The sequence below is a fragment of the Cuculus canorus genome, chromosome 17 (genome assembly GCF_017976375.1).
Source record: "Cuculus canorus isolate bCucCan1 chromosome 17, bCucCan1.pri, whole genome shotgun sequence".
NCBI lineage: Eukaryota > Metazoa > Chordata > Aves > Cuculiformes > Cuculidae > Cuculus > Cuculus canorus.
In genome coordinates, this window is record NC_071417.1 from 9,091,933 (window position 1) to 9,107,902 (window position 15,970).

At 52.0% G+C, this 15,970-nt stretch overlaps 3 protein-coding genes across 6 annotated transcripts in view; 1 reads left to right on the plus strand and 2 right to left on the minus strand.

The window, feature by feature from the left end:
- ACACB (acetyl-CoA carboxylase beta) overlaps nucleotides 1-5,663 on the minus strand; it is a 30,140-nt gene extending 24,477 nt beyond the window's left edge. The window contains exons 1-2 of one of the 2 annotated variants that reach the window (XM_054082303.1): nucleotides 5,524-5,663; nucleotides 4,717-5,117 (exon numbers count right to left, since the gene is read on the minus strand). In XM_054082303.1, coding sequence (XP_053938278.1) covers nucleotides 4,717-5,108 — 392 coding nt within the window. In that variant the 5' untranslated portion in view covers nucleotides 5,109-5,117; nucleotides 5,524-5,663. Of the gene's footprint in view, nucleotides 1-1,886; nucleotides 2,024-4,716; nucleotides 5,118-5,523 lie in introns of those variants that run through there. The other variant, XM_054082304.1, reaches the window with a different exon arrangement.
- Nucleotides 5,664-5,857: 194 nt separating this feature from the next.
- UNG (uracil DNA glycosylase) lies at nucleotides 5,858-12,273 on the minus strand. Of its 2 annotated transcripts, XM_054082305.1 has the most exons (7): nucleotides 12,101-12,273; nucleotides 10,911-11,111; nucleotides 10,294-10,389; nucleotides 9,442-9,539; nucleotides 8,494-8,582; nucleotides 7,747-7,925; nucleotides 5,858-7,239 (listed from the first exon to the last, which is right to left on the minus strand). In XM_054082305.1, exons 1-7 carry the CDS (start codon nucleotides 12,188-12,190, stop codon nucleotides 7,099-7,101), a joined length of 894 nt encoding a protein of 297 aa, XP_053938280.1. In that variant the 5' UTR covers nucleotides 12,191-12,273; the 3' UTR covers nucleotides 5,858-7,098. The 2 variants fall into 2 exon arrangements, with proteins under 2 accessions (XP_053938280.1, XP_009558788.2); XM_009560493.2 differs by lacking the exon at nucleotides 12,101-12,273 and having other exon boundaries at nucleotides 10,911-11,267.
- Nucleotides 12,274-12,639: 366 nt separating this feature from the next.
- ALKBH2 (alkB homolog 2, alpha-ketoglutarate dependent dioxygenase) lies at nucleotides 12,640-15,630 on the plus strand. 2 transcript variants are annotated; one of them, XR_008452734.1, is made up of 5 exons: nucleotides 12,640-12,955; nucleotides 13,790-13,988; nucleotides 14,123-14,536; nucleotides 15,297-15,409; nucleotides 15,497-15,630. XR_008452734.1 is itself a non-coding variant. In XM_054082515.1 (3 exons), the coding sequence occupies exons 1-3, from the start codon at nucleotides 12,748-12,750 to the stop codon at nucleotides 14,430-14,432; spliced, it is 717 nt and encodes a 238-aa protein (XP_053938490.1). In that variant the 5' UTR covers nucleotides 12,640-12,747; the 3' UTR covers nucleotides 14,433-14,570. The 2 variants fall into 2 exon arrangements, 1 of the variants encoding a protein (XP_053938490.1); XM_054082515.1 differs by lacking the exons at nucleotides 15,297-15,409; nucleotides 15,497-15,630 and having other exon boundaries at nucleotides 14,123-14,570.
- The last annotated feature ends 340 nt before the right edge of the window (nucleotides 15,631-15,970 follow it).

Consider the following 15,970-nt stretch of genomic DNA (forward strand, 5'->3'; position numbering starts at 1 on the left):
CCAGCAAACCCCCGCCAGGCACAAGAGGTGCTGCCACTGTTTGTTTTCCCGGGGGTCGGATCTGCCGGCAGCCCAGCAGCCTGTGGCAGCGGAGACCAGACTTTGCCCCTTCGCTCTTTCTTCCAAGGAAAGCAATAAAACCCTTCATCCTGCTGACACACGCTGGGAATGTCGGGGTTCACTTTCCTTGCTACCAGCTCCATTGTGCACCAGGAATTAAGGGGGGGGTCCAGGAAAGCTGGGGAGGGGCTCCTGATCAGGGAGTGCAGGGATGGGACAAGGGGGAATGGTTTGAAGCTGAAAGAGGGTGGATTGAGATGAGCTCTTAGGAAGAAATATTTTCCTGTGCTGCTGGGGAGACCCTGTCCCAGGTTTCTCCATCCCTGGAGGTGTTTAAGGCCAGGTTGGATGGGGCTTGGAGCCCCCGATCCAGTGGGAGGTGTCCCTGCCCATGGCAGGGGGTGGAACTGGATCTTTGAGGTTCCTTCTAACCCAAACCATTCTATGACTCTTTGATCTCTCCAGGGACATTTAACACTCACTATCACACCACAGAGGAAAACTGGGGTTTTTTTAAACTGAGTTACATGGGGCAAGATATTCGGGGTGAACAGGGTGTGTTTCACAATTAAAATTCCCCTTCCTCCCCCCCCTTCAGCAGCTGTGGATTCACATTCATTCAAACACTGGGAGAAGCGAGAGATTTGCAGCCACAGTGGCTGGATTGAGACCCTGCTGCACTGGACAAAAGCCCCAGGGTTTGCGTTTTGGGGAGCTGCTCAGGGTTTTTGGAAGCGTGTTTGTCACCGCAGCATGGCCGTACCTGCTGCTGCACCGCTAACAGCTCCCAGCCTGGCTGCGGGTGCAATTGTACCACTCTCTGCTCTAAGGGACGAGGAATGAGGAGACTTCCACCTGGCTGAACTGCACTGAGCGCAGACCCTCCCCTCCCTCCCACTGCCAGGGATGTTACATGCACAAAAACCCCTTTGCAGAAGCCAAGGTCTGCTGCAAAGCCCCCACAGGTCCCAGAACACCCCAAACCCTATTGCAGGGCTGGATCTATGCCCTATGTCCCTAGAATATGCCCAGAGCAGTCCAGCTGGGTGGTGGGCATGGCAGGAAAAACAATGGGTGCATGGGTTGACTCAGAGCATCCCTTCATAGAATCATAGAATCACCAGGTTGGAAAGGACCCACTGGATCATCGAGTCCAACCATTCCTAACACTCCCTTAAACCATGTCCCTAAGCAATTCATCCACCCGTTCCTTAAATGCCTCCAGGGAAGGTGACTCGACCCCCTCCTGGGCAGCTGTTCCAGTGCCCCATGACTCTTCCTGTGAAGAATTTTCTTCTGATATCCAGCCTGACCCTCCCCTGGCGGAGCTTCAGGCCATTCCCCTTGTCCTGTCCTCAGTCACTTGGGAGAAGAGCCCAGCTCCCGCCTCTCCACAACCTCCTTTCAGGAAGGTTTGCCTTCGAGGCAAGAGGGAATGCTGCCTCCAAACCCATGGCACAAGAACCAAGTCTCCCAGGGGTGCAGCCAGAAGTGCCCCTACAAGATCATAGAATTATAGAATAGTTTGGGTTGGAAGGGACCTTAAAGATGATCGAGTTCCAACCCCCCTGCCATGGGCAGGGACACCCCCCACTAGATCAGGCTGCCCAAGATCACCCTGGGCTGCGCTTGGGTTGTCAAAGAGAGAGCAGAGAGCAGGCAGTGCTCCCTGCGAAACCTTGCAGAGAGGGTGACACACCTCTCTCGGCATCTGCCTTGGGATTTCGCTCTTGTACAGCCTGCAATGACAGCAGCCACGGCTCCTCAGACCCCATCCTGCCCACTCCATAACCCCAAAACACCTTCCCAAGCTCACCATGACTCACCCCAACCATGATTTTCCACTGGTGGCATCTCCATGCCCTCCTGAGTCTGTTCCTTGTCTCACACCCCATCACGCATCCCTGAAGCAACCAGGTTGAAGCTGCCAGACAGCAGCCCCAGCAGCGCTAAGAGGTCATCCTCCCACCTCTCGGCAAAGCCACAGCCCCACTGGGAGGGTCTGCAGCAGTGGGAACCCTTCCTTCCCAGGCAGGCAGGGGCCTCCCTGGCAGCTGGGCACATGCCTTCCCGCAGCTCCGCCCAGAGTTTTAAGCAACTTTCTATTTTAATTACCACGTCCACATTCCCCCCGCCCATAACTCAGCCAGATTTTGCGCTGGAGATTGTTATTCGGTGAACGTGCTATAAATAAGCAAAGGAAGAAGTACCAACCCCCCCGCTTCCTCGGGAATGAGCAGATTTCACGTGAGTAGCGCTTGGCACATTTATGTTAAGGGGTAATGTGTCAAAATCCCCTGGGAGGCTGGGAAACATCCTGAACTCTCCATGCACTCAGGGTCTTTTCCAAGTAGCTCGAGCGCTGCATCAAGCAGAGTTTATACCAAGCAGTGCTACAGACTGGGGGAAGAGGGGCTGGAAAGCTGCACAGAGGAGGAGGACCTGGGGGTGTTGGTTGACAGCGACTGAACATGAGCCAGCAGTGTGCCCAGGGGGCCAAGAAGGCCAATGGCATCTTGGCTTGGATCAGAAATGGTGTGACCAGCAGGGCCAGGGAGGTGATTCTCCCTCTGTACTCGGCACTGGTGATGATCCAGTGGGTCCTTTCTAACCTGGTGATTCTATGATTCTATGATTCAGTGCTGGGTTCATTGTGCTCTGATGCACCCCCAGTGATGCTCGGCAGCTCTGCCAGGGCTGGCTGTGCTGCCCACTTCCCTCCCACAACTCCAAATCCCAGCGCAAAGCCTGTGCCACTGCACCCGTCCTGCGAACTTCACCAACAACGTGACTCATGCGGTGATATAAGGAAATTCTGCATCACAGGTGAGCAGCAGAGATGCCTCACTGGCAGCACGAAACCACCCAAAACCGCAGCCAGGCAAGAAGACACTGCTGGGCTGCACTTAGTGAGCTGGTTGTTGGGTTTCAAAACATGTCCCTGCAGCTGAAGGTCTTTTATTTTTAACTGGGAGCAGATGAGCTGGGCAGCAGCACTTTGTTTCCAGTTCTTTATAAGGGCTGTCAGCTGTGCTCGCAGGGGAATCTGCTCTGCACAAGCCAGCAGGGAGCAGGGAGCTGCCCCACGGCCCTGCCAGCAGTGGGGAAAAGTCACTGCGGAGTTGCCCACGGATGAAAGCTCTTCCATTTTTTATTGATTCATCGCAAAACCCCCCAAAGAACTACTTTTCTACCTTGAATAATTTATCTGCAACAATTGCAAGAGCAGAAGAAAGGCAAGAGTGGCACCTACGTAGCCCCCCAACTCCTGGATGCCGTGTTTCCGCATGCACAATAGCCAGAGCGTGTTAGCATCGCAGCGGCAAAGGGAACCTGGCAGCAGGAATGGATCCCTTCAGGATCAAACCCTGGGACCATGGGACATCTTTCACATGGACAGGTGCACGTGCTCTGTCAAATGGCTCAGCTCTGCTTGCAGGTTTACACACGCCCCATGAAATGCCCCCAGCGATGGTCATGCACGCAGAAGGATGCGAGCGCAGGGCAAACGCCAGCGGCACTCGTTGTTGCCCATCTGGATGCTCACCACCTCAACCAACCCCAATCTCACCTTGCCATGCAAGAAAATCCCCACTCCCCGAGGCACTCCAAGGCTGTGCCAACCACAACTGCGGGCAGCGCGTGGCACAACCTTGCCCAGTGCCGAGAGATGGTGCAGGGATCACAGAATCACAGAATCACCAGGTTGGAAAGGACCCACTGGATCATCGAGTCCAACTATTCCTAACACTCCCTAAACCATGTCCCTGAGCACTTCATCCACCCGTTCCTTAAACACCTCCAGGGAAGGTGACTCGACCCCCTCCCTGGGCAGCTGTTCCAGTGCCCGATGACTCTTTCCGTGAAGAATTTTTTTCTGATATCCAGCCTGAATCTCCCCTGGTGGAGCTTGAGGCCATTCCCTCTTGTCCTGTCCTCTGTCACTGGGGAGAAGAGCCCAGCGCCCTCCTCTCCACAACCTCCTTTTAGGTAGTTGTAGAGAGCAATAAGGTCTCCCCTCAGCCTCCTCTTCTCCAGGCTAAACAACCCCAGCTCTCTCAGCCGCAAATGGAGCTGGGATGGAGAGAAGCAGCAAAAAGAGAGAGGAAGTTGTGAGAAAATGGGAGTGATTGGGCAACGTGGCTGCAGTGCTGAGGGGTTGAAGGAACGCCGTGCATGCTAAAAGCAATTTCCATTCCGTTCCTCCACATCCCCATCCCTGGAGGTGTTCAAGGCCAGGCTGGATGGAGCTTGGAGCAACCGAATCCAGTGGGAGGTATCTGTGCCCATGACAGGGGGTGGAACTGGATGGGCTTTAAGGTCCCTTCCAGCCCAAACCATTCTCTGATTATCAAAATCACTGTAAATGAGCAGCCTCTGCCCCAGTCCTTGCTGCACTCATGCACTGCTGCCACACAGAACGCTCAGACACGTCTGCTCTTCCCAGGTTCTGCTGTTAACCTTATAATAAGGTTTTTCCCTGCAGCCCCACTCCAAAGGAATACAACTAAGGCGCTGATTTGGGCTCTGAGAAGCACACATACACGCAGCCTGATTTTAGCCACAGAGTCCTCAAGAAACGCACTCGCAATACATCCACCCAACCCAAACGAGGCATTTTTGTACCTCCGCTGCTCCTAACCCCGCGTGTCGTACCTCATGCCGGCGGCGGGCTCCACCAGGGCGGTGTTGGGGGGCGCCTCGATGCTGGTTCCCCCTGCCCCGACCAGGCTGCTGCGCCGGTTGCCCAACCTGAAGGCTGCACCCACCAACTCATCGTCGGAGGAGGTCTCGTCGAAGGAGCCCAGCACAAATTTGGCCAGGGCCGGCCGGCGGAGAGCAGAGGGGTTATACACCACGATCTGCTCCTGCTCCCCCACAGCAGCCTTGCCAGCTTGTGACGGTGGGTTGGAGGGCAGGGGGTTTGGCTGTGCCGGCTGCACCGCTGAGGTCTCCTCTGGCTTCTTCTCCTCCCCAGACAGAAGGCTGGACATTTTGGCCAAGATGAGCAGCAGCAGTGCCAGCAGGAGCAAGGCAGCCACCAGCATTCACCCACCCTGGGGAAAGGCACAGAGATGCAGTTAGGGAGGACCCCCATTGCCAGTCGCGGGGGACAGAAGCAGTCCCCAAAACCACCCAGAGCCTCTCCCCAGTGCTCCCACACCACCCAGCCGGACCCCGCTCTGTTCAGCCAGGCTGCATCACGCTCAGCCGGAGCTATTTTTACTCCCCAAACAGGAGCGGTGCTGGTGGGGGGCGATGACGGGGAGCACAGCTCCTCTGCAGCCCTAAAGGGGCTGACATGGTCCCCACCTCTCACAGTGTCCTAAGGGTGGCAGCAAGGTGACCCCAGCCTTGGACCCTCAAACCAGAACCCCAAATCCAATCAGAGCTGGGGATGGTTGTAGGGCAACCCCCAGAGCCCCCCCACCTCCCCTCAGCCCCTTCCCAGACACCACTCACCATCAGCATTGAGCCCCCTGCGTCCTCAACTTTGCTTCCAGGACAAACACTGGCTGCATCTGCCCGAGTTGCCGTTCCCGGTCACGCTTTTCTCAGCCGGTAACTCTGGACCAAAAGCCCGTGTGTGGTGCCAGGGCCCGGTGGGAGCCCCTGCCTGGCCCCTGACCCTCGCCGTCACGTTGTGGTTGCGTTTTCGCACGTGACAGCAACGTCAAACACAAATATTTCCCCACTAACGTGTCTGGAAAAGTTCTGCTGGAGGCGAGGGTGGAAAGCTGGGGGGGGGGGGGGAACCTTGGCATCACCAGCTGGGACATACGATCCTTGAGGGACAAAGGTGCCCTGGCCCCGTGACCACTCATGGGGACAAGGAGAAGCTCCAGTGCCTGAAGCTTTGCCTCCCTGTGAAGGGAACAGGGAACCCCCAGCACCCATTTTGGAGCCAGGGTCTCACCCCAGCACCCTCCCCTCCCTCCCTCTGCTCTTCTCGACACTTAAAATCACCCCACGACATAAACAAAGTATTTTTTATTTAAAAAACAAACAAAAAAAACACAACAGAGCCACAGACACAGTAAACTTCACCTGCTCTAGTGTTACCTGTTGGAGCAAACACCAAACATTTACAGCGCTATTCTACAAAAACTGATATCATTTCCCAATGAAGAAGGCACTTCACTTCCATCACAGTAACTACGAAGCCAAAGATGGACTGGAAACCCAGAAGTGCAAAGTCCAGCCTTGTCTCATCCTGGAAGTCCCAATAGTTATTTTTAACAGTGGGCAGAAGCCTCGATTTGCTCCTATGATGGCAAAGCACAAACATCCCTCCGGTTTAAGATCTTGAAAGATCTTTAATCAACTGTATCCATCAACCCATCCATTGGCAGATCTTGATGAACGAACCATGGGCAGGTACCACAAAGTTCATGGTCACCACAGCTCCTCAAGTAATTGACACACCCAGTATGAATCCAAAAACTAAATGCCAACAAAACCCTCGGAGCACGACCAGCACCTGGGTCGCTGTCTTCCCTCAGCTGCTGAGGGGATTTAGCCTCAAATCTTGAGTACGGACACACCAAGTAACACTTCTGACAGTGTACGGTCATTATAGTGCCAAGAGGCTGTATTTCTATCTCAATCTGTAGTAAAAGGTTAAAACTAAACATAAATATGAAATCTGGATTTGCACAGGAGGGAAAGCAGCAGGAGGAGGCACAGCAGGGTATTTACAAAAGCCAAACAGCTTCACCTGTAAGAACTGGCATCACTTCACAAGAGCCTGAAAGTATACTCGCTTTGGACAAAGGATCTCAAAGTGATACAGGTTTCTTTTTCCTTTGCTATAAACCAAGCCGAGACCTGTTCAAACAGCAGAGTTGTCTAACACTCAATCTGCTCTTAAAAAAGAAACAGTTTAAAAAAAATCTAACATCTCTGAAAGTTTGCTCATTTCTTCCCCAACCAATATCCAAAGAGGAATTCTCAGGTCAGCAAAGGCTCTTCAGGAACAAAACAACCCCTGAACCAGGCAATGCTTCCAACCCTCAGACCCCACAGCCCCTGTGTGGCTCAGAGCGCTCTCCAGTCAATGGGCGTCTTGCCGGATTTCTTGAGCAATTCATTTGTCTTGGAGAAATGCCGACAGCCGAAAAACCCTCTGTTGACGGAGAGAGGCGAGGGATGAACCGTCTGCAGGACGTGGTGGCGTTTCTGCAAAGCGTTAGAGGAAACGGTTGGTTAGATTTGCATGCCGGCAGCTCCCTGGGCACGGCTGGCTGCTTCTGCCTCAACAAGCAGGGCTGATCTCTCTACCTCCTTCCTCAACCACCAGCCCCATGACCCAAAGAACTGGCCGTGAGAGCCAAGACTTCTGTCCCACCAAGAGGAGGAGGATGGACTACATAAAGCAGCAGCAATACTCTGGTTGTTTCCCATTGTTGTAACCCTAACCACAACATTTATACTTCTTTTTGCGCCTTTTCCTAGAAAATAAACAGCTCTGCCCTCAACTGGAGGCTTTCCTGACAACAGAATGTCACGCTTGCTCCACTTTTGTTGCTTAATTCTGGCAAAGGCTAAGCTGGGACAGAAGGGCAAAGGAATCAGACAGCAGAGTTGAAGCAGGGAGAAAGCCCCAACTGTGTAAGGGAAGTGCCCTCTAGTGTCCACCTGGTTGAGGAAGCACTGGAGAGAGGGAAGCCATGGAGAAACCCATACCCTGTCAATGGAGCTGCCCTTCTTCTGCGCGTAGGCTCCCCAAAGCATGAAGACAACCCCGTGCAGGTTCTTGTTAAGCCAGGACACCACCACGTCCGTGAACTGCTCCCAGCCTCTCTCCTTGTGGGAGGTGGCATGGTGAGCGCGCACCGTGAGGACGGCGTTGAGCAGGAGCACTCCTGGCAAACAAAGCAGGTACACAGAGGAATGAAACTAAAAGCAGCCAATAACTGCTTTTCCCTGCCCCAATTAACAAGAAACCAAACTTTCACTCTAAGGTGCCCAGTAAGCAATAGGCAGGGGCTGTTTAGTCTGAAGATGAGGATAAGGGGAGACCTCATCACTCTCTACAGCTCCCTGAAGGGAGGTTGTAGTGAGACGGGTGCTGGTCTCTTCTAACAAATGACAGAGAGGAAACGGCCTCAAGTTGCACCAGGGGAGGTTTAGATTAGATAACAGGAAAGCCTTCTTTACTGAAAGAGTGGTGAAGCCCTGGCAGAGGCTGCCCAGGGCAGTGGTGGAGTCACCACCCCCCAGAGGGGTTCAAAAAGTATGCAGACTTGAAACTTTGGGACATCTTTTAGTCGGTACAGTGGTGTTGGGCTGATGGTTGCACTGGATGAGCTTGGAGGGCTTTTCTAACCCTAACAATTCTATGATTTTCCAGATGAACCATTACCAGATCTGTTTTCTAGATCACCTTGTTAATGCCCTACAGTGGGCACAATAGAATGTGCGTTAACTCACCTTGCTTGGCCCAGCCAGTCAGATCACCATGACCAGGATGAGTGAAGCCCTCAATATCTGTAGACAGCTCTCTGTAAATATTTTCTAAACTGCAAAAAAAACCCATCAGAAGTTATTAGGCAAACAGCAACACTAACTGCTGTTACAATAGGCAAGAAGAACACAGATTTGAATCTTGGGCTTTAAGATAACAAAGCCATTTGCAAAAGAAGCAGGGTAACAAGGACATGGATCCATTAGAGCATGCCCAGAGGAGGCCACAGCGATGATCCAAGGGCTGGAGCATCTCCCACAGGAGGACAGGCTGAGAGAGTTGGGGTTGTTCAGCCTGGAGAAGGGAAGGCTCTGGTGAGACCTTAGAGCAGCTTCCAGCACTGAAAGGGGCTCCAGGAAAGCTGGGGAGGGGCTCTTGGGCAGGGAGGGCAGGGAGAGGATGAGAGGGATTGTTTTGAGCTGAAAGAGGGGAGATCGAGATGAGATCTTAGGAAGAAATGTTTTGCTGTGAGGGTGGGGAGGCCCTGGCCCAGGTTGCCCAGAGCAGTGGTGGCTGCCCCATCCCTGGAGGGGTTCCAGGCCAGGTTGGGTGGGTCTTGGAGCCCCTGATCCAGTGGGAGGTGTCCCTGCCCATGGCAGGGGGTGGAATTGGATGGGCTTTGAGGTCCCTTCCAAACAAAACCATTCTGTGATTCTATCACCCCTCTTCGTGTGCCTGGATAGAAGCTTAATGACAAGGTCTCAGCACAACTGAAACCATAAATTTACATCCAGCATGCACTTCAGAACACCAAATCATACAGAATTATCTGTACTTTTGCAGTGATGTTTTTTCTAAGGCAAACACAACTCAAGTTTCCATAGTCGCACCTGCTTCTTATCACTTGTCTGGCTCACGGCCAGAAGTAACGCAGAACTGAAAACAATTTGCAAACAAAAGGAGCGCTGTCCTACCTGGGGGGAGGAGGAACCGGCTTCTGGACACTGAAACAGAGCCCGTGAGCTTGATTAGGACCATGATATGGATCTTGTCCCAAAATGACAACCTTTACCTGAAAGCAGACCTTTGTTAGAACTGTATTATAACCAGTATTATTCCCAAAAAAAAGAAAATAGCCTTATAAATAAGCCTAGAACAAACACACAGACAAAAGATACCAACCCAAAAAACCCGACCACATCCCAAGAACTGAAGTTAAATCACTGACATCTCATTATAAATAAGTTGAAGAACATAGTTCTCACCCAACACTAAGGGCTAACATCACCACAGCTTTGCTGCTAAGATTATGAAGGTATTCGGACTGTGAAAAACCAAACCTTTCCAAGAGCCACAATAAAACACCTTGCTGAGGTATTTTCCAAGATTTCCTCTAAACATGTTAGTTTTAGGTCATATTTGCTGTGGTATTTTTGGCACAGCTTATTTGCAATGGGATTATAGTATCATGGGTTTTTTTTAGTTATAGTTCATTAAAAAAATAATTAAAAACATGAGCTGTACAAGAACCAAAACTCAAGTTGTAACACTGGCAGTAAGGTCAAAAGTCCAACTACAGTTTTAAAGTAAATTCCGTGGCGAGTGAGGGTTACAAAACAATAAAACCACAATTCCATATCAGAGATAAAAGAGAAGCCAGGATTTACAAGTTATTTGAGGGAAATAATAGCATCCACACCACAATGTGATGAAGCTTAAGAGACCAAACATCAAAGGAACACGTGTGTGCATCCAGCCCCGAGTTTTCGTTGCAGCAGCAGCTGGGGAGGTCTCCCCACCTCCCCCAGTGCACAAGCTCTACTCACATCCCTGATGTCGCACATCTGTGTCCAGGTGAAGACTTGGTCTGGGGGTGGATAGACTGTGTAGCGCTTCCTCTCTTCTGCCACAAACTCCATCAGCTGAAAGGGAGAGAGGGGAGCGGGTTCAGCCCAAGGAGGGCGGAGAGCACTGGCCTGCAGCCCCTCTGTGCCTCACTCATAGAATCAAGGAATGGTTTAGGTTGGAAGGGACCTCAAAGTTCATCCAGTTGCATCCCCTGCCAGGGACAGGGACATGTCCCACTGGGTCAGGCTGCTCAAAGCCCCATCCAACCTGGCCTTGAAGACTCCCGGGCAAAATGAACATGTCAATAAAAACCTTCCTGACTTTTAAGTACCTGATCACAACTCGCTGTGCTGCTGTTTCGTATTTTGTAGTATTTATTGAAGCTGACTTTCAGAACTGAACATTTTTGAGACGATAGATTCAGATACAATACAAAGGCAGTGACTGATGTGAAAACTGTAAATGCTATGATGGCAATTGGAGCGCAGAGCTCTCCGGACACAACCCTTATCCCAGGGAATAAAGGGATATGTTTATTCACGGACAGGGACCCCTCCCACTGGATCAGGCTGCTCCAAACCCCATCGCACCTCACCTGCATGAAGTAAGGCTTGGAGAACTCCCCCGCCAGCTGCTTCCGCCAGCTCTCCCCGAAGCCCGGAGGGACGTTCCGCTCGCTCAGCCGTTGCAATGCCAACTCCTTGTTCTTGCGGATCCGTTCCAGCTGCTCAGGGCTCAGCGGCGAGGCCTTTCCCGCCTCATCTCCCCCTGCTTTGGCTTTCTTGGCGGCGCTGAGCTGAGAATAGCGAGAGAAGGGGCGGCTGCTGAGCAAACGAGGCAGGTGGCTGCTGAGCAAACGGGGGGCGCAGCGGAGCAAACGGGGGGCGCAGCGGAGCAGGCCCAACAGCTCCATCCCAGCGCCCGCCATGGCGCGCACGCGGGTTTTTCGCGGCAAAACAAGGCCAGGCCCGCCCCCATTGGCTGCCGCGCGGCGCAGGCCCCGCCCACAAGCGCCCTCATTGGCCAGCGAGAAAAAGCCCGCTCCTTTCTATTGGGTGGTCGCGCACCGTTCCGCCTAGCAACCGGCAGGCTCCAGCGCCCATTGGGCAGCTCGGGATTGATTGTGAGGCGTGCCTGGAGCGCGGGGTTTTTGGAGGCGGCAGCGCGATGATGGTGGAAAGGAGGGGAAATAAATTCTCTACAACTCGTTTGGGAGTTTTAGAAAGGCTTTCGTCAGGCCTGGGCAACACGAGGCAGTGATATCCATCGATCCTGAGCAGCGAGACGACAGCTGGGGACAGAATCTATTTCCCACTTAAATGCACGCCTGCAAATACTCCCAGAAATCTTATGCATGTTCTGTTACTTTCCATCTTATGGACGTTCTGTTACTTTCCAAGGATTTATTTTAATGTTAGTGTGAGCTTCACAACAGCCAAATCTCTTGCTCCTTTGGAGCTTTGGCTTCCTCTCTGCCTCTCTGCCCAACTTTGCATTTGAGGCGGGGAAAGGCTGCAAACAGAGGGGATGATAGGAAAAAACCTCTCTGTTCAGCACAGACCACACTGAGCACAAGACGTTATTACTTTCAATGAATGAACAGTGCCTGGAAAAACACTGTCTGAACGAAAACATGCTATAAAATAACACGCTCAGAGGGACATTCTGACACTCCGCAGCCGCGACACCCCCTTTCTCCCCATCTGGCACCCCCCCCCTTCCCCACCGCAGCCACCGGTCCCCGCTCCGGCGCTGCCGGTGCCTCCAATCCCCGCCGCTCGCTACCTCAACATCGCCGCCGGGCTCCGGAGAGCGGGCGCGCTTCTTGGCCGGAGCGGCGTTGAAGAAGCTGTGCAGTGTCTTCTGCCCGATCATAGCGGTGGCGAACGGCGAAATGGCAGGAACGGGACTGCACGGGGCAGAATGGGGATTTCGCGCCAAGAGCGCGCGCGTGTGTGCCCAAGGGGGCGTGGCCACCGAGAGAGGGGCGTGGCCCCAAACCGAAGGGGTTGTTGTCTCACAGAGGGGGCGTGGTCACCGCTAAGAGGGGCGAGTCTCTGCGCACGCGCGGTCTTCCCACCTGGCAGAGGCCAGTGCTCTCTGCGCACGCGCAGTCTCTTCGCGGGAATCCGCCACCCCAGGCGCACGCGCAGCCACCGAGCACTTGGATTGGGTGTTCCCACCCAATGCACATACGCAAACACCCCTTTCCCACGCTCATACGCATGCGCGTCTGCCCCGCTCGCGGACTGACCGTTCCGGCCTAATGCGCACGCGTAGTCACCGCCCGCCCATCTTCCCTTGCGCATGCGCACTGGCTCCCCCAATGGACGGCAGCTGTTTCAACCTCAGGCGCATGCGCACTCGCACCCCGGGTGTCGCTCCCTCCGGGGCGGGAGCGGCAGCCCGAACTGCCTCGGAGCGACCGGTAAATGGACCGGTACGTGGTAAAACGCTCCCACCCCGGGGAGACGGGGAGCGGGAAGAGGCCGCGGCCGCAGGAGGAGCCCGGGTCGGGGCAGCCCCTCTGGCAGGAGATCCGGGCCGAGGGCCTGTGCTGCGATTACCGGCTGCTCTTCGGTAGGGCTGAGGCGGATGAGATTTTCCAGCAGCTGGAAGAGGAGGTGGAGTATTTCGAAGGTAATGGGGCCGCTGGGGGCTCGGCTTCCAGCCCCGACTTCCACTCGCACCTCTAACATCATTCCCCTTCCCAGCTCATCCGAAGCAAATCATAGAATCGTGGAATGGTTTGGCTCGGAAGGGACCGCAAAGTCCATCCAGTCCCACCCCCTGCCATGGGCACAGACACCTCTCACTGGATCAGTTGCTCCAAGACCCATCCACCTTGGCCTTGGACATCTCCAAGGATGGGGCAGCCACTACTGCTCTGGGCCAGGCTTCCCCACCCTCACAACAAAGCCTTTCTTCCTCACATTTCATCTCAATCTCCCCTCTTTTAGCTTCAAACTGTTCCTCCATAATTCTATGATCCCCGTGGCCTGGGCAGTGCTGCCGGGTGCAGGCGAACAAGTGGGACCCTGCATAGTGAATTGCAGGCACAGGTCTGGTCCTGCAGGGTTGGTTTTGCCTGGTGTGAAGCTTGTGCCAAGCAGTTTCATTCACATTTTAATGTTTCCAAAGACTCAGTGTAGTCCTGGAAGTGTGACAGGAGTTTTTTGGTAGCTGTAGTACATGAGATCTCCATAGTCACATCAATCCAACAACAGTGTGAGGGGGGAGCTAGTCTTGCCCATCCTATTCAAGGGGGATAGTAAGCCAGCATAAAACAGGAGTATTACCTTTGATGGGATGGAAGCGATTGAACATGAATGACAGTTTTTTGGTTGTCATAAGCATCCCCTTATCTTTTATCCCACTGGATATTCCTAGAAGCTCCAAATTAAGGAGACTGATGAAACTGAACTGCAGAGCTAATGCAGCCTTGGTTTTGAACCTTACCTCTTGTTTAAACAGGTGAAATGACAAAATTGCACGTGTTTGGCAAGTGGCATGACATTCCAAGGAAGCAAGTAACCTATGGAGACTCCGACTTAACATATACATATTCGGGCGTTACCTTCTCTCCAAAGCCATGGATCCCAGTCCTCAACCGTATCAGAGAGCGCATCACTTTGGACACAGGACACACTTTTAATTTCGTTCTTATTAATAGGTATGTCTGATTTTCAGTTGCATCAAGCAACTTGTTCAAATGAAAAATTGCTTGTGAAACACTGTTGACGAATCCCCAAGGAGTTGTTTGATATTCATTTAATTAATAGAACAACTCATCTGTTCTGTGTACAGATATAAAGATGGTGAGGACCACATAGGTGAACATCGAGATGACGAGAGAGAACTGGTTCCGCGCAGTCCTATTGCGTCTGTGTCCTTCGGAGCCTGCAGGGACTTTGTTTTCAGGCACTGTGATTCCAGAGGGAAAAAGGCAACGCGGCACATCAAGCCCATCAGGCTGCAGCTAGCCCATGGCAGCTTGCTGATGATGAAATACCCCACCAATGTGTTCTGGTACCACAGCCTGCCCATCCGCAAGAAAGTACTCGCCCCAAGAATCAACCTCACGTTTCGCAAAGTGATGACTATAGCCAACAAGTGAACTATTCAGCAATCAAGCACCAGGTTTTTGTCTCTGAAAACAGAAGTTTCTTCACTAACATGACTGTCACTTTCCTGTTCAAACACTGTCTTTGATGATTCAAGGTACCGGATGAACAAATTAAACCAGGAGAAGAGAGAGCGTACTTTGTAACTTGTTAATAAAGACTGCAACTACTGATCTTAAATGCCAGGAATACTTTTTCTCTGTGCAGTGTTGCTGTAGTCCTGCTGATACACTCTTTTAAGGAGGAAGTTTGTTCTCAAGTGATCTTCATCTGGCCCGTTTCCCAAAAACTCAAAATGCTCCGTGTGCTTCAGATAACGCAGAGAGAGTTTACAAACATTATACAGTGAGAGATATAATCAGTTAAGAGTGAGCTGGGAGCTGATGCTGTTCAATAGGTGACACTTTCTTGTTTTTGTTTTTTTTTTAATAAACTATAAATGGGACTGACGTGAATAAGGAGAGTGCTACAATATGAATTTAGTGAGCGCAACATGGCTGGCACTGCATGTTCAGCAGTCACTGTGACTTGTGTCTGCTTATATTCCTCTGTGGCCATGGGAGACGGGGTTCTTTGGGTCCATGGTGTGAGGCAGGCAGATGCCTCTGATCTAGTGGGATGTCCCTGCCCATGGCAGGGGGATTGGAACTAGATGTTCTTTAAGGTCCTTTCCAACCCAAACTATTCTATGATACATTAGGTGCTGCTGCACAGGGAGAGAGAGGCCTCTGCTTCCTTAGGTCTCTTCTCTGCACAGACACCAGGGAGAATAAGTTGATGTTTTGGGGAAAAACTGGGCAAGGCAGCGTGAAAGGCTATAACTGAAGGTGTCTGTTTTTCTAAATAATTATCCCTAGGGATTCCATTCTGACCACCTGGAAGCCCTCACCTTCCATACTTACAGTGGATCCTTCTGGGATGAGGAAAGACTGTCTGAAGTCACCACCGGGCTTTGTGGAATCAAGCAATGGTAAGTACTGAGCAAGAATGAAATGGTCCCTGTGCAACCAGAATGTAACAAGATTCTGAATTAACGATGGGCTCTGCCTTCCAGCAGTAGGTCCCTTAAGGGCTATGGAATTAACATCTTAAGACAATTTGGAGTTGGTCCTTCCCACCCTCTGCCACTCCAGAAAACGCTGTGTGTAGCCTGAAGAGCTCCTGTGTGAATGTTTCTTATCCAGAGAATGTGAAGTGCTGCTTCTGTTGCATATACCGAATGTGGTTTGGCTTACAGATTGGTTTTTCTTTCGAGACATCACCATGCATGAAGAGCTACTTTTTCTAATAACTTTGTTCTTTTATTGCTGATGTACAGTTACAAAAATACCCTGAAGTGAAAACACAACTTCAAACAGCAGTGCATTGGTTTGACTATAGTATCATACATTTTTAAATAATGCACAAAATAAGAATAATCCAAACGTGGAGATGTCATCTTGGAGGTCTTCTCTGATGCTTTTTGACCTTTTACGTTTTATCAACACCTTTCCACCATGGAAGCTAATGAGTTACAAATAACAGCGTTTGA

Coding starts and splice junctions, on each gene's coding strand:
- UNG (XM_009560493.2), bottom strand. CDS start 11,243: ATGGCGGGCGCTGGGATGGAGCTGTTGGGCCTGCTCCGCTGCGCCCCC. Junction 9,540..10,293: donor AGATGTGCGACATCAGGGAT/GTGAGTAGAGCT, acceptor GTCTGCTTTCAG/GTAAAGGTTGTCATTTTGGG. Junction 7,240..7,746: donor AGGGCAGCTCCATTGACAGG/GTATGGGTTTCT, acceptor AACGCTTTGCAG/AAACGCCACCACGTCCTGCA.
- ALKBH2 (XM_054082515.1), top strand. CDS start 12,748: ATGGACCGGTACGTGGTAAAACGCTCCCACCCCGGGGAGACGGGGAGC. Junction 12,956..13,789: donor GGAGGTGGAGTATTTCGAAG/GTAATGGGGCCG, acceptor TTGTTTAAACAG/GTGAAATGACAAAATTGCAC. Junction 13,989..14,122: donor AATTTCGTTCTTATTAATAG/GTATGTCTGATT, acceptor TTCTGTGTACAG/ATATAAAGATGGTGAGGACC.